The following is a 16,577-nucleotide window of genomic DNA, read 5'->3' on the forward strand; positions in this document are numbered from 1 at the left end:
CAAGGCAGGCAGCAGCATCTGAGTCAAATATTCAAACAATCTTTTTCTCCAGATCCGAATAACGCCTCATTCGGCGACGCCCTGTTTCCGCAAATAAACGCTGCCCCATTTTCTATCGGTTCGAGACAAAATCTCATCCCGTTGTGGAGAATAATTGAGGGCAGGATGTGTGAACGATAAATATTAATAAATCTATGGAGCCGATGTTTTGAAAGTCTGGAGTCATCTGGAGGGGGGGAAGAAAAACCCAAACATGCTTCCAAAAATGCATGCAAGGCCGTGGGAATGACAATATTGGGCAAATGAATAACCTTCGTACGGGGGGATATTTATTTGAATAACCCTAACCCACCCATCCACCCATCCACCCATCCATCCATCCATTCATCCATCCATCCCACGCGGGTCGCGGCGTGCTGGAGCCTATCCCAGGAGGCGGGGTACGCCCCCAACCGGCCGCCGGCCAATCGCGGGGCACACACAAACGAACAACCATTCGCACTCACATTCACACCTACGGGCAATTTGGAGTCGTCAATTAACCTAGCACGCATGTTTTTGGGATGCGGGAGGAAACCGCTCGCTACATTTTTGTGACATTATCAGTTGATTTTTGTCAAATATTTCTCCTCTTTTTTTAAGACAAAACTGTTTTTTTTCCCCAAACAGTTTATTTATCAAATGTTGCAAAATTTGCCGACTGTATATTGAATAGTAGAAATTAACCAAAGTAAGTAACGTTCCAATTGTTTGTGTATTTCATTCCTCACAAGGAAGGACTCACACCCCACTAAGGGGACGTGCCCCCGGGTTGAAACCCCCGATAGAAAGCGGAAAAAAAAAAAACATGGCCATAGTTCCCCCAAAAATGTAGCTGATGGCGCAAAACCAGTGTGATGTTTGGGTTCGGCCCGTGACAATTGTCCTAAATCAGCTAAAAAAAAAAAATCATCTCGGGCAATCATTCCAAGTATCTAAAAAGAACACAACATTCAAGCTAACTTGCCATCATCATCATTTTGACTTTGCTTATATTTATTTAGCGCTCTTGTTTTCAACAGCCTTTTATCACTCTCGATTTGTGCATTTATGAAGCGCTCTCGTTTGAAACATCTTTTGAAACAGGGTGAGGGAGTTATGTTTTCATAAGGACAGTTAACTCCTCTCTCTTATGTTTTTTTTCTTGTCTCGAGTTTCGAGCAGCTTCCGATTACCTTGATACATTTTTTTTGTATTTTACCTGTGCTGTTTTCCATTCAAGTCATTCGTGAAATTTGAGCGCATTTAAGTTGATATGTAGCGGGTTGGCCGCAACACATTCCCGCCGCATAGGTTGACCACGTCGCCAACCGTACCCAGAAGCATCCGTGTCTTATTAGCGCGGCTCTTTGGATGCCGACGGAAGCCGTTGCGTGCGCACGTGCGTGACGGGGGAGGACAGGACAAGATAGAACAGGACAAGGACGGCGGGACGAGGCTCGTGAACCCGGCTCTACAACTTTACTGGGGTGGGATTAACGATGTGAATGATAAAAGTCTATCGGACGAGAGTACGAGTGAGGGGGATACGCGAGCAATTCGCATATTCATGAGTTATTTGTCCTTTGAAAGAGAGAATTGACAGCGTTTTACATGCACAAAGAATGACAGAAGTGTCCCGTCATTGCTGTGCTGGGGAATGGTTTGTTTGCCCTTGACAGCAATGGTGGCCAGGCCTCCGGCATCTTCACATAAGCCACATTATTTTGACGTCACAGTAGTTTAACATCGATGTTACGTTGAGATGAATGTTGCACGTTTATTAGCGTTCATCGAATGGCAGATTTCTGACCGAGTGATTCGTCTTGTGGGCTACATAAGCAGGCGGAAGATCACTTCGCGGTTGGCCGTCCGGTTTTCTAACGGTCACGGTTGATTTGAAGACCACGCCGCCGAAGTCTCCTACCGCTCTCGGTCCAAATCTCAAACCGACACGTTGGATTTGAATTCGGAAAGAAATCCGACTTAAGAGGGTTCGCCGCAAATGTATCAACTCCAAGCTTCCCATTGGTCTCGAATTCACAGAATTGCTGTAAAGGTTAGAGAAACATGGAGAAGAATGGAAAATTCTAATCCCTCTATATACTGTACAGCATCTATGTAAAATGGGTATTTTTCACCAATATAACTGCTTATTTGTTGAAGTACATTACGCTTTCCTCCTCGGCAACCCTGAACAAGCAAGTTTTGCAAAGTTGTTTTTTTTTTGGGGGGGAGCTGCAAAATCAGCGCAAATTCAACAGAAGTAAGCGGCAGGGTGAAGAAAGCCCCCCCCCCCAGCGCAGGAAAACAGCTGAATGAGGCTAAAGCCGACATTTGTGTCTCCCACCACACGGTGCAGGAATCGTGCGTGTGCGACAGAGAGAGAGAGAGAGAGAGAGAGAGAGAGCACACGTGCGTGCGCAACGTGTCACGATCGTTGTACTGTAAGATCATTCCCGCTCACATTCTCCCCTCTGGAGAATAGGTCTCGTGAAGATATTTTGAACGTTGCTATGTGATTTTGGGATTCAAATTAACGGTATTAACAATACGCGAGTAGAAGTCAATGGTGGCTTTGCGCATGGACCGCTATTCTCCACACTGTTGTGGCTGGCCAGTGAGATCCATCTCATCTATTGACACAACTAACCTTTTTGAAAAAACCACGTTCTTCGACATTTCCCCAAGTGTTTCGATAGGAACACCGTCCGTCCACGTCTGCAGCCGGCAGAGGCCCGAGGATCAAGTATTACAGTCGTTTCATGTTTTTAAGGGCCGAGTGTTGTCTCGCGCAAGTGAGGTCTGCCTCCTTGTGTTACCGTGGCAACCGGGGCAGCTTTGCGACGAGAGAGGCTTGGTGGGCTGCCTTCCGTCGCCTCGCCGGCAAGCGTATGCGTAAGGGCGGGCCGCACCTCTCCGGTGAGCGCGACAGCTTGCTCATGGACACATTTTTAGAAAGAAAAGGTTTACTCGGTGGTTAGAGTTCACACTCGAGGAGTAGGCAGGCACTGGAGAGACCGACCTATTTGTTTACAGGCAAGTCAAAAAGTGAAGGTTATATATTTTCGTGCGCGCGTGTGATTCCCAACGGTCAGAAGAGGTTTGATCCAGTTCATCAAATGCAAACGAAAACTATCCTCAGAATTCCTCACCACATGGAAAACACAATGGTTTTTTTTTTTCTTTGGGTAATTCTAAACATCCTACATCATGTTGAGAACAATACATTTTTGGGTTCTTGGAAAGCATCATGTAAATACTGGTGTTTATCTTTTCTTTCTTTCTTTTTTTGGGGAAAAGACCCTTCACCCCTTGCTGGCCTGGAGAACAATGCCACCACAACAAAAACAAATCAGCGTTGGATAGAGAAGAATAACCTCTATCCCCAACCTCCTTCCTGTTAACACAATACTTTTCACACTTTGAACTCAGTTATGAACGCTCAGTAAATGGGATCGCTCAACATCTTATTTCGGGACTGCGGGTGGTGTTGATTCACTCAATTCAGAGAAAACTAGGTGTCAGTTAGCGCAAAGCCATTTATTCCCGCTTGAGGTATGGGGGGGGGGGGGCGGGGCGGCTATATTCGTAGTTGAACATATTATTCGATCATTTGGTATATTTTTCAATGGTTTGACTCCATATGATGCTTAGTTGATAGACAGGCACGTCTCAGTAAATTAGAATATTGTGGGGAAACATTTCATTGAAGTCGATGAAACTCGTGAGCGGAACTCACGCTGTCAGCAGGGAAGTGAACCGCAACACCAACAATCGCCATTTGCAATATTGGTCAAGCGGCAGATTTATCATCTGAAGGTGCGGATTTCCCGGGGAACAAAATGCGCGCGTCTAAAGTCGATACACAAGTTATTCTGAAATGAGGCGTTTATTTGTTTCAAGCGGCTCTCTTTCACTAAAGGAACAAAATGAACAAGGCAACTTTGCGCAGACCGTAGCTCTCTCTTTTCGATATGACAGTCTCCTTTATTTAGTCCGGGACAAACGTACAGTCCAGCGATAGCGGCCGGCGTGTGCCGAATCGTATCGCCGGGCCGCTGCGGTGACAACGCTGCTGTCGACGGTCGGGGAGGCTAAGCTTCTCTGCGAAGTCGCACAGCCTCGGCGGACTCCCGACACATGAGCACAGATGCGCCCGATTTCCCCCCCCAAAATCAAAATGGATGTCCACCACTCATTGTATCGGATCGCTGAATAGTGGAATACCAGGGGAGCTCCAGAGTGGAAGATGTGCGCAAAAAGCGCTAACCGCTCGAGGGCATCTCGGCAGCGCTCGGCCAGCAGGCGAGCATCTCTCATTTTGCCATTTTTGCTTTCCTTTGACGACCGCAGTCTGCCAAAAGCCTTCTCGAAGGCGTCGAGATGTTTGGGCGGCAAATCTAAGGGAGGCCCGCTCGCGCCCGGGGGGGACCTGACCGAACATCTCCGTCCGTCAGCAAATGTTTTCTTGGCGACTGAGGTCCATTCGAGCAGTTCCGGCAATGCGCTTGGAGGCTTCCTCGCTTATCTTTCTCACGATCATCCTCGCTCCATTGGACGAGATGTCGGAGCTCCAGACCTCAGGGCAATTGAGGACCTTTTGTGCATCTTTCCCGTTCAACTAATGACACCGAGAGTTCTCGCCTTCCCATGGAGCCTTTTGCTGCTGCATCTCAGCAGGATGGCGCACGGCTGCGTACCACTCGGAAGGGCACCTGAATTCTGCCTGACTTCTCGGGAATCCAATGCTTCGTTCACTCATTAAAACATTTGATAACTTTTTATATTGTGTGTATATTTACGTGATATTCTGTCTGCATGCATCTCCATAATCAATAAACAAGTGATGCAGCTTTCGTTTGAAATGTTATTTCTAACTGTCCAAAAGCAATTTCACTCATGTTGAAGACAGAGTCACTCATGGTTTCGTGGTTCACGCGCGGGCTAAGTTAAGTTCCTACCCAGCGACGGTATGAAATGCCTCGCCTGTCTCTCGATGCGTCCTGGGATCGGCAGGCGACCGGTTCAGGGTGTACCCTCTCGCTCCCTGCGTCCTCAAACAGGATAAGCCGTCCAGTAAATGGAGGCACACACATCTAGATGCATCTTTATAGAAGTAGACTATCACAACATACGTACGCTCTCTCTTGTCAAGCGTCAAACTTGCTGACGCTTGACGCACATCTACGGCAATTCTGCCTTTTCAAAGTGAGCAACGTTCCATTTTGATTGACGTTTTCGTTTCGCAACGTTTCTTATTGCGGTTGGAGATCGTTCACAACGAGACGGCGGCATACAGAGAACATTTGGAACATTTCCGCGTATCCCGTTGCGAGAGTCGCTCGTAAAAGGAACAATGATAGTGGTCGAGGTACACCTGCTGATCATAGGGCCGCTAACAAATGAAGCTTTGAGGCCATTGACCTTTGACCTGTCCAGCCGTTGATGCTCAAGAGTCCATGAAAGGGGGAAGCGGTCTTTTGAGAAGTCCACTTCAAGTCGTCGTTCCGGCCTGTGCGATCAGAAGGCCTCAAGTCGCTTTGCGCTCATTTTCCATTTTGCGGCCGCGTGTCAACCGACGTCACGGGCCCCCAAATGACCGTCAAGTCCATTTGGGGGCCCGGGGCGAACCCGCTCACGTCCGGCGAACGTCGCGCTCATCTCGGTGCTTTCAGCGTCGTCGATAAGAACGTTCATCAGCATTGGACGTAGTTCACGAAGATGCGAGTATTAGCCCACGCTCGTCTTCATGCTGAGAAACGTCACTCGCGTCCATCGGCTTTGGCTGACACTGCCAGCAGCGCTACTGCTGCTGGCAAGCGTGTCGGACTCTTGCTGTTGTCAGCTATGCGTCATCGTGAATCGGGCTGAAACATTTGGTCGTTTCGATTCCAAAAATGTTTGTGTGAGAGGAAACTTGCATTTTCCTCGTTTCCGCTCCAATCGGAGAACTTCTTCTCCCAATCGCACCGACAAGTTGGGTTAGATACCATCTTTTGCAATCGAGACGCAGGAGAAGGGAAGGGTGGTGGGGGGGGGAGGCGGTCGAAACAATTTGATGGTTTTTTTTTTGAAGCGGATGAATTGAGACTAAAATAATAATTGCTTTAAACTAGATAAATACATTTTGAACGAGATTTTTGGAGGCCACTGGAAACCTCGGCCAAGTCTGGCTGCCCTGCGGTATTCCGCAACCTATCTGAGGTCAGTCCGGCTTTGACGATATTTCGGGTTCGGGGGACGAGACTCGCAATTGTCAGCGGAGAAACCGTCTCGTGTGCGGCGTGACGCGTCGGCCATGTTGACCACACCGCACACGACAAGAGAAGGAAGAACACTCACAGCGCTTTCTTCTCCGCAGTCTGGATGCCCGGTGGCACCGCGCCGCCTCTCACGGGTCAGTCTCTGTACTATGCGGCCATCTTGTTCTGGGGAGGAAACTAGTCATCGCGGGTTCAGATATCGCAATGTCGATCGTGCGCCGCGTTGATCGTCTCCTCTCGAGTACACCGCAGACTGTAAGAGACGGAATGAACACGCACGGCCATTTTGTTCCGCATCATATGCGGGGTCTCGTCGTTTTCATATTCAGGTTAACCGCGGGTGTCCAGTTGCCGTCGACCCAACGGCCTGAGAAAGTGACTTGTGGACTACGCTTTATACTTTCATTCCCTGGCAACGAGATCTTTGACCAGAGTTCATCAGATGATCACTTCGTGGAACTTCGGGCATTAGCGGCTTACGTCGTGAGCCAATGAAAGGGTTTCTTTCCTCGGTAGGTGCGCCTCTGCTTTCTCCAAAAGAGAAAGCCGTCCTTTGTCACAGAACGCAGTCATTAAGGGGACGTCGAAGAACGGCGGCGGGCGGGTTTTGTAGCTTCTGCCAGATATTAAACATCCTCCTCTTTGATTCCCAGCCTTTCCCGACAGGGATGAACAGGAAGCTTTCCTTCGTGTTTTTTTGTCTCTTCTCTCGCCATCTGCATTGTGTATCACGGAGAAGCCGACGTCTTCCTGCGTCTGCACATCACAAAGAGCCTTTTGATTCCTTAATGGTGGCAAACAACAAAAGAAGGGAAGCGCAACGCGATTAATAACTCCAAAGGAGATAGGCTTGAGGAAACAACATGCAGTTTGGGTGATTTGTGCTCGTGTAAATAGTCCGCTGCATGGCATAACGTAGCGTGCAGAGGGAAGCGCAATCTGGGAGAAAGGCACTCGAAAAATACATGGATTTGCTTGCTATCGCTATTTGATGATTTTAAATGCACATTCGCAAAAGGTTATCATAGAGCAACGTCATAATCATAAGTAGTGTGAGTCGTATGAGCTCATATCAGTTTCTAAACGCTTCGGCACCATCGTCACTATGGGTGCGGCCGTCTTCAAACCAATGCCGACCTGCTCAGTCCTATCTGGTTATTGTATCTTTTACTTGTATTTTTGTTTCGACTGTCATCAGTGGGTTTGTGTGAGACTGTGTACACGATTGGGGGATGCACACTGCAGGGTAGAAATCAATCGCCGCGAGATCGAGTTCAGACGACAGCTAAGTCACCTCGTTAGAGAGTTGTGTGTCATTTTTCCAAATTTGGCATCGAATCCGGTCACACGCGGTCGGCCGCGCACCAAGCCACGCCAAATAATGCAACGGAGCAATTCAAGTCACGTCGCATGCGGCTCTGCAACCCGTTTTCATGAGTCGTTGACTACTTCATTTACACCTGTGGCTAAAAACGGAAGCGTTTCGGCGAGCCCTTTTTGCCCCCCGAAACGAAGACATGAAATCCACGGCGTCGGCGAACGGGGCTATCATTGCCGACAGCCTCTCGAATATATCCTGGAGAAATTGGCAAAGGACGCACGATCGCCATCTCGGAAGCCGGTAACAAGATGACAAAGGCGGGGCTTTAGCCACAGCCTCTCCTTTCATCTCATCGGTTTCCTCCCTTTGTATTGTCGGCCGACGCGGAAGTCTTCTCTGCGGCCGCCTCGGCGATCCACTTCTTCCAGGACGATCTTGACATGTTGTTTGTGGTTCAGCAAAAGAGCAGAGGCGGCGCTTCGGAACATCGTTGTGCGATAACGCCGGCGGGTTTTGTTGCGCCGGGTTCTGGATCGGGTCGCTGTGCGAAGGTCAGTCGCCGACTTGAATTGGTTAGTGACGTTCGAGTTCCCAATTCCCAGAATTCTGCAACCCTTCCCGTATCATGTCGTCTAATTTCTCTTGTGATTCTGCGTAAACCAGCAATATACATACGCTCCCAATTAGAACATTCGGACATATAAAAGTTTGCTTCGCACTTGTTGCAGGAATTCTCTTATTTGTTGTTGGAGTCTTGTCGAACACCTTGCCCCAACCCTAAGATTCCAAACGGGACTGTTCTCGTCGGTTTGTCACGGGGCGGGAAATGAATGACTTAAATGTAACTAATTGCGCTGAAGCGTGGCATCGAAGTTTGAGAATCATTTTGAGGATTTGCCACGAAAAAGGGGGCAGATAAGGTAAAGGGCGCGTGCCGAGCCGTAACGTCAACACTTACGAAGAGGCCGTTGCGTTGGTTACAAAGCCGTGTCCTTTATTGTTCAACAGCATGACGTTCTTTATATCACCTATGACGCATTTCACAAGTTGCCATCCTGAAAAAGCGTACAACTCGATATATATGACAGTACATAAATAATACCGTGCCGGTCGGTGCAGCTCATATCAATAGACACATTCGATGCATAAAACACACGTGGATCGTGTGCATTAGAGCGGCATAGAAATATATACGCTAATGCATCACGAAACTATGGGGGGGAAAAAATATACAGCGTCCTTGGCCGTCACGACAAATCGGTCCCGTCTCCCGTCAGAACACACGTAAAGCGTTTAGAGGAGTCCGTAGGATGTCATTCCGTCAGTAGCATTCGGCGCGTCAAACTCTGCGGCCGACGGACCCGGTTGCAGTCGGAAACGAGACGCGGGACGCTTGAGGGGCGGACAGCGCGTGTGTGAATTTGGATTGCGCGGCCTCAAGCGGCAATCGCGCAGACGTGCAACTTCCGATCGTTTGGCGGCGGGAGCGGGAGCGTTAAGTGAATTGCGTTGCGCTCTCCCCACCGCGACGTCGTTCCTCAGAGAGCCCCGGCGTTGACACCGGGTCACATGGACGGCGAAGACGGCCGATACCCGCCCGCCTCTCTCTCCGCCGGCAAGGACTTTGAGATCGGAGGGAAAATAAGGCAAAGTACTGACTACTTCGACCGCCGGCTTTGAAACCGAGCTTTGTTTTTATGACTCAGTCGTGCTATTAATAGCTCTGTGCTGTTCTCACGCGCCATTGAGAGAGAGCGAGGCGTCACGTGCCGGCCGCTCACGCTGACATTAGCGGAGACCAGATTTGCTTGACATTGCTCAAGGTGGATGAACTTCAAAGTGCATGAGGATGCGTTTGGGTCGTGTGTGTTTTTGATGACGCTGCGAAACATCAGGGCAGGGGTCTGACTGCACTGGTCACCGAGTACTTCATGACATATTCATGAGGCGGATGTACGACCTACTGATTCGCTATGCGCGCAGCGCAATGCTGATCAACCCTGATACACCTCCAAGGTGTTCTTTTAAGACCCTCGTCACGCGTGCGATAAAGGGGAGTGGGGCCACCCGGTGAGTCATGCATGCACTGTAACCATTTCGGAGACCATGCGGCGACGGTGTCGCAAAACCAGGAATGACGTTCAATGTTCATGAGTGTCGCAGTGCAGCACGGGCGCTTCGCTCTTAATTGAGCCGGGACAGTCCCGCGGCCGTAGCCAGGGCGGCCGCGAGGAGGCCGGAGCCGACCGAGACCGCCGCACCTCCGGATCGGAACACCGGTCGGCCATTCAGGGGCTGCACCGGCCTGAAGGTCCCCACCATTGGCTTCCCATCGTGGAACTTGAGCTCGGAGAAAGCCCGCAGCTGATGGAGAAAAAAACACATCGAAACGCTCAGAAGAATGCGGCGCCTAAAGAGATTTAGTTCGTCAGAATGCGCTTTTGGGATTTGGTCTATTCCGGTTTGTCGGATTTGGAAATACTAACGGTACGCAAACAGAAGTGAATTGTGGCGTTCCACAAGGCTTTGTGCTTGGACCGCTATCATTCACACGGTTGTTGCCATCCAGTGAAAGCCATGGATTTATTTTCATTGCTGCATACACTAAATAAGATTGTACACTATATATACACATATAGGCTGTATTTACATATTTATACAAATATATGTACACATTTACAGTACATAAATAGTGTACATACGTGTGTGTGTGTGTGTGTGTGTGTGTGTGTGTGTGTACGCGTGTGCGTGTCTGCGCATGTGTACAGTACCTTTAAAAAATTAGTTGCATGTATGAGTTAATGTGGGGGGAAAAAAACTCTATCAACATGAATTGTTATGCCGATGACTCCAAACTATATCGATCAGTGCAACCTTACGAGAGCGCAGTTATTCAAGCAGACATGAAAGCACGTCACGTCATCTGACGAGGTCTCTCCGAGGACTGAAGACAGCGATACCATTTTACTCACGAATCGGCATTGTCAAACCGCACGATTTGCGTTTCTTTTCACAAATCCTAACCTGTTCGAAGCTCAGAGGGATGGGGTTCTCGAACAAGGTCCAAACCACGGCCTCCGTGCAGCCCGGTGTGGTCAGAGACCCGTTATAGCGGTAAAAGGTGGTCAGGTTGCGCTCAGGCGGAATGAGCTGTGCCAAGGAGGTAGGAGGCAGAGAGGCAGTTGGCGTCTAGGGGGGGAGAGGAAAAAAAAAAAAAAAAAAAAGCAACAACAATGTAAGGACGATGGCCATGTTTTCCCACTTAACTTGTTTTGATTGAACATCAGCACCTACTTGTGGGTTCGATGCTTCGCAGAGCGCTGATAACGGGGTCATACTTTCGGTTTGCGCTGTTGGACATCTGGAAAGTGGGAAGCGACAGATTTCAGCTCGGCTGAATTTCCACTTGTCCGACGGTGTGATTTTGAAAAAGTGTGGGATTGAAATAATCACCTCATAAAAAAAGCCCAGGACCGCAACTCCTTCTGGATCCGCAAGTGCCGTCATCAAATCGTTGTAGTGATGCTTCACGTGCACGATGTGCAGCTGCACGAAAACAGTTAGAATGGGACCACTTTTTCCGCGCAGGCCTTTCTGTATGTTTCTGCACACTTGACCAACAAAACTATTGGAGCTTTATCAAACTGTCGACATTTCAACAATAGGTGGCAGCAAAAAGGGACACGTCAGCAAAAGCTACGACAATCTAAGGAATGCAGCTTGTGTGAAGGCGCTTAGCTGTCAAAGGAAAACCTCAGAGTTGCCGACGTAGCCGAAAACAAAAGGATGAAATTGGCTATTGAATGGGGCGGTTAAGGAAGCGAGCTACATGTAATAATTTGACCTTTAGTTCACAGCTTCAGAATCATTTGGCTGGTACACTGGCCTATGCGCTGCCATAACTAGCATAACTATGGGTTCATGACACGATGGTTTGAATCCTGCTCAAATTTTGTTCAAATCACCATTTCTTCAAGTAGTTGGTGAGTGAGCTAGTTATGGCAGCATGCACGGGGGTCCGCCAGCCCCCGTTTTACGGGTTGATGTGCCCTTTAAATTGCTAACCGTACAGCCTACGCCCAGCAGAGGGCGCTTCCGCTTCCATCCATTTTCAGCAACGCTTATCCCGGTTAGGGTCGCGGGGCGCCGCAGCCCATCCCAGCCGACTCCGGGCGAAAGGCGGACTCCGCCCTCCACTGGTCTTAAATGCAAATATCATTTTTCTCCACGGTCAGAAGAGGATCTCGCCACTTCCGAAAATCCGAATTGCGTCATTCGTTTGCACGCTTCAATTGCTCTGTTGTCCCAAAATCCATAAACGATGTCATCGAGTAGATGTTTGAGTCGAGAATGAAACTCATTCGACCCAATTTGTACGATTCCATCCGAGTCATAACAAATAATGAAAAACAAAATGTCGTTTCGATGAGTTTAATTGGCCAAAAGTGGCCACAAAGGAGCCAAAAGGTACATCGGAGGTCAAGGGCAGAAGTCGCAAATGATAAAACCTTGGGAGGTTTCGTGACATCTATTTTACTTTCTGCACAGCTAACGTGGTGGGGAAAAGGTGAGGCTGACACAAATGGCCGGCAGAGAGTCCAGCGGGTGAAAAAAAAACAAAAAAAAAACAAAAAGGCGTGTATATTTGTTGTAAGGTACCTCCATGGGATAGCGCTCCCCGTCGATGGTGTGTTCAGAGCCCGGCCCGCCATTGTTGCCCCAGTGCAGGTGGAACTGGACGGCCTTGTAGGTGCTCGGCAGACCTCCGCCCGAGACGGTGCACAGGTGAGGAACTCCCACTTGAACTGGAGAAGACAAAAGAGAGTCACGGTCACACGTGGACTCCTCCGCTGTCGCCGCTCTGACTTGGCGCTCACCCGAGTGGCCGTTATTCTTCACGGTTCCTCGGAAGATCTGCTGGTAGTCGGCGAAGTCGAAGGGAGTCAGACGCTCGTCTTTCAAAGTCTTTCTGGTGACAACGTTGATGGGCGATTGGGACTTTCCAGCACAGGCGCCGTCGGCGCGGTTCCACTTTTCCGGCGCTGCAACACAGCGACGCGCGTTCTCAGTTTGGGGTTTTCCGATGCTACAAAACGTGCCGAAATCCGGCTTACCGTTACATTGACGCTCACAGGTGAACTGCGACTGATAGCACCAGTCTGAAAGGGAAAAGAACAGGACCGAACCCATTGGTGCATATTTAATGTATCTTTTAAACACTGAACCGGTCAAGTGTCCTTCTATATTTAACTCCGCTCTTGTAACCGGCCATACAAATGCTCTACATACCGCATCTGTTATTATATTCTCAAATATTTTTCCTTCCTATCGGAATAAACACACAGATACAATCTCTTACATGAGCGGGGACACGTTCGCACATGGTTGGACAGCGAAGTTGATTCATATTTCACAATGGGAGCGCACGTCGCCGCCCCGTACCCTTGAGACAAATATCTCAAATATCGATGCCGTTGAAAAGATTGCGGGAGGGTTTCCAGCTCTGTTCTCAGAATAGTAACGAAGGCTTCTCCCAGCAGTGGAGAAGGAAGTCTTTGGCATGTCAACCTTTTCCTCTCACTCACAATAACGGTTGCTAAAAAACAAACTCCCACCAGCACTTCTGCTGTGGCAGCCATTGTGATTCACGTCAAACCTGTCGAGTTCCCGGTGATCTTATCCGCTGCACCTTGTTTATGTTCATGTTAATAATAAGGCAACGACAGCCGGCGGCACGGTGGGCGTCTGCTTAGCGTGTCTGAGGACCCGCACTCAAATCCCAGCCTCGCCTGTGTGGAGTTGCTATGTTTTCCCTCTGCCTGCGCGGGCAACAACAGCAATTGGCTTACGAAGGCCGGAACTGTATGACGTCACGCCCATCCGTCCGTTTTCCATCACCGCTTCTCCTCACGCGGGTCGCGGGCGTGCCGGGGCCTATCCCGGCTGTCTTCGGGCGAGAGGCGGGGCAACCGGCTGGCTGGCGACCTTGAACCGGTCGCGGGGCAGTCGCGGGGCACGTAGAATAGAAACGAACAAGCATTCGCACTCACGTTTGCACCTACGGGCAATTTAGAGTCCTCAATCAACCGAGCACGCATGGTTCGGGATGTGGGAGGAACGTGCAACCGCCACACAGGCGGGGCCGGGATTTGAACCCCGGTCCTCATAGCTGTGATTCAAGAGTAAGGCCCGTCCGATTAATCGGCCGTCCGATTAATTGGCCTATATCAGCCCCTTTTATTTCCTCCGAAAGCCTTTATATTGGTTGCGCGCTTCAAATTACATTCAATCACAATGTTCATTTTAGACACACACACACGCACATACATACATACATATATATATATATATATATATATATATAGTGGGTACGGAAATTATTCAGACCCCCTTACATTTTTCACTCTGTTATATATATTTTTTTGCCTCATAAATGTACGCAGAGCACAAATATTGGCAGAAAAAAAAACAGGATTGTTGAAATTTTTGCAGATTTATTCAAAAAGAAAAACTCACCTATCACACAGCCATAAGTAGGCAGACCCTTTGCTGTGACACTCATATTGCTCTCGGAAGCCACGCCCCTGTCTATATAAGGAGGCGGGGTACACCCTGAACTGGTTGCCAGCCAATCGCGGGGCACATAGAAACAACCATTCGCACTCACATTCACACCTACGGGCAATTTAGAGTTTTCAATTAACCGGCTGTGTGATATTTCAGTTTTTATTTTTGAATAAATCTGCAAAAATGTCAACAATTCCATTTCTTCTGTCAACATTAATGAGGGGGGAAAATGAACTTAAATGATTTTAGCAAATGGCTGCAATATAACAAAGAGTGAAAAAATTAAAGGGGTCTGAATATTTTCCCTATCCATTGTTTATATATATATATATATATCATTGTCTATTTGAATGGGGGATCAAATATTAGCCTGATTCAGAATGAGGCAGTTTCATCATTGTGAACAATAATTATGAGAATGTTAAACTATTACCTCCGCCAAGGCTTTGCTTATTGTGTTCCAGTTCAGTGCGTCGTGCGCGTTCTTATCATAAACGGCGACTTCGAACGCTTTGTTTTGAGTCCAGCCAATCAAATGCCTGTCCGCGCAGTCGTCGGCCAATCAGAGGTCGTCACGAATGGCGCCTGACCGTGCGAGGAAACCGGCAAGAAAAGGACAACAAGCACACGGGAGGGAAAACTAAGCCTCCGCGTCCCTTTTTATGACCGTGTGGTACCTTTGGGGGGGAAAAAAAGCAAAAAAAGAGAAAACCCTTTCCGGTCTGCTGCCGTCTCACGCCGCGGAGACCGACTGCAGACGGCAACCGGCGCATCAAGCCGAGACCTGCACGGGGGCCACGCGAGCGCACGGACGCTTTGGTTGCAACAGAAAACCATCCTTTCGTTAGATTGCCGCGCGCCCGTAGCGAGATTATCGGAGAGTCTTGCGTTGTGAATAATTATGGTTCATCACACGATAGCATAAAAGAAAAGAAAAGAAAATAGTAAATGCCAACTATTTTCTTTTTTAAATCCAATAACCGGAATAGACCTTGGACAGTATATTGGCGCTGGGGGTGCCAAGGTACATCGGAGAAGGTTCTGCCGCAGAAAAGACGCAAAGGCGCCATACGGGGGAGGGGGGGGGGGGGGGAGGGGGGAAGAGAGAGAGAGAGAGATAGAGAGATAGATAGATTGATTGATTGATGGTTCCAAATCCTCCTCGTTGTGTCCGTGGACCAGCTCGGTCCAGGACGCGCGCGCGAGGCGACGTAGATGGGGCGCACAGGGGACACGTCGGCTATTTTAGTCGTGCCAAACAAAAAGACAAAAAACAAACAAAAAAGGAGATTCCGCAGGTACTAAATCAACTTTGTCAATATGGTTTTTATAAAAAAAAAAAAAAAAAAAAAAAAAAAGAAAAAGCGCACTGAACTTTCATGTCCCATCCGTTCATCTGTATTATGTTTTTACATGAAATAAAAACGCTGTGACATAGATGTATATTTAAAAAAAAATAAAAAAAGTTGCTCTTGTTTTAAAATAGAAAATCTGAATAAGCATGAGTACATTGAAAAGCCACATGAGGCACCTGCACCGACGCAGGAATTCCAGACGAAGGGTCCTCTGAGTGTGTGCGGGAAGGCAAAATATCACCAAAGGGAAACGAAGGCCAGCGGAGCAGGTTGACTCACCGCCAGCTGCGCTGCACAAAGTCCAGGAAGATGCCAGGAAGGCGGCCACCAAGGCGGGATGCTGCATGTCGGCGACCACTCGTCGATCGTGCGGGTCGCATTCTTGCAGGGGGGTCTTATACTTAGCCATCAGCATGCCAGATGCTGGCCCCTCCCCCTTCTTCAATGAGCATCTCCTCAGTGTGCGCGTGCGCGGCAGTCAAACGATGCAACCAAGGTGTTGCTAGGTAAACACATCCTGCTGGCAAGAAGGTGAAGAGAAAGCAGCTGGTGAAGAGTTGAGAAGCAACACAGGCATATTGGGAATATCGTCAATCGTTATCAAATCACGCCCAAGACACTGAAGAACATATTGCGTCGAGCTTGAATTCTTCAAGCTGTTCAAGTTGAGGGAGTACAGTTTTTGCGCGTTTGCGGAGGACTCGTGCTGTGACGTCTCGATCCGGTGCAGGTGCCCTGGCCTCGATCCCAGGCGCAGCCGTCGACGACAAAGGGCGCAGCCTAGCGGACAAATGAGAAATGACACCCACCTTCAAACTCCTCACAATTAACGGAAATATTGTCGGGGAACACAATCGGAGACCTTTCAACATAAAACAGACAGATGGAACACAACAAGGAGGATGCTGGGAAGTTGAGCGTGTCGTCTTGTGCCCGCAAACTTTTATACTAGGTAGCCGACCACCTAAAAAAAAAAATAATAATAATAAAAACTCTCCAAGTGCCACTAAATAACCAACAGCCCAATAGTTAAGTCAGAGGTTTTATTTC

General features: G+C 48.7%; 2 protein-coding genes across 2 annotated transcripts in view; both read right to left on the reverse strand.

Moving 5' to 3' along the window:
- Nucleotides 1–8,583: 8,583 nt before the first annotated feature.
- Nucleotides 8,584–16,005, reverse strand: ca4a (carbonic anhydrase IV a). Its single transcript, XM_061701787.1, has 8 exons — nucleotides 15,807–16,005; nucleotides 12,720–12,764; nucleotides 12,483–12,647; nucleotides 12,265–12,410; nucleotides 11,059–11,151; nucleotides 10,898–10,966; nucleotides 10,630–10,791; nucleotides 8,584–9,969 (listed from the first exon to the last, which is right to left on the reverse strand). Exons 1-8 carry the CDS (start codon nucleotides 15,940–15,942, stop codon nucleotides 9,790–9,792), a joined length of 996 nt encoding a protein of 331 aa, XP_061557771.1. The 5' UTR covers nucleotides 15,943–16,005; the 3' UTR covers nucleotides 8,584–9,789.
- A 77-nt stretch (nucleotides 16,006–16,082) lies between these two features.
- Nucleotides 16,083–16,577, reverse strand: part of mtmr4 (myotubularin related protein 4) — a 36,575-nt gene continuing 36,080 nt past the window's right edge. The window contains exon 20 of the transcript XR_009770158.1: nucleotides 16,083–16,307. The gene's annotated coding sequence lies outside the window, so the exon portion shown is untranslated. The remainder of the gene's footprint in view (nucleotides 16,308–16,577) is intronic.

This window comes from Phycodurus eques, chromosome 17, assembly GCF_024500275.1.
Source record: "Phycodurus eques isolate BA_2022a chromosome 17, UOR_Pequ_1.1, whole genome shotgun sequence".
NCBI classification, from domain to species: Eukaryota; Metazoa; Chordata; class Actinopteri; order Syngnathiformes; family Syngnathidae; genus Phycodurus; species Phycodurus eques.

Excerpts from the sequence above, each read along its gene's own strand:
- ca4a (XM_061701787.1), bottom strand. The coding sequence starts at position 15,942 with ATGCTGATGGCTAAGTATAAGACCCCCCTGCAAGAATGCGACCCGCAC. Across the intron at positions 12,648-12,719 it reads CTGTGAGCGTCAATGTAACG|CGCCGGAAAAGTGGAACCGC; the intron begins GTAAGCCGGATT and ends GCTGTGTTGCAG. Across the intron at positions 10,792-10,897 it reads GAAGCATCGAACCCACAAGT|CCAACTGCCTCTCTGCCTCC; the intron begins AGGTGCTGATGT and ends CCCCCCTAGACG.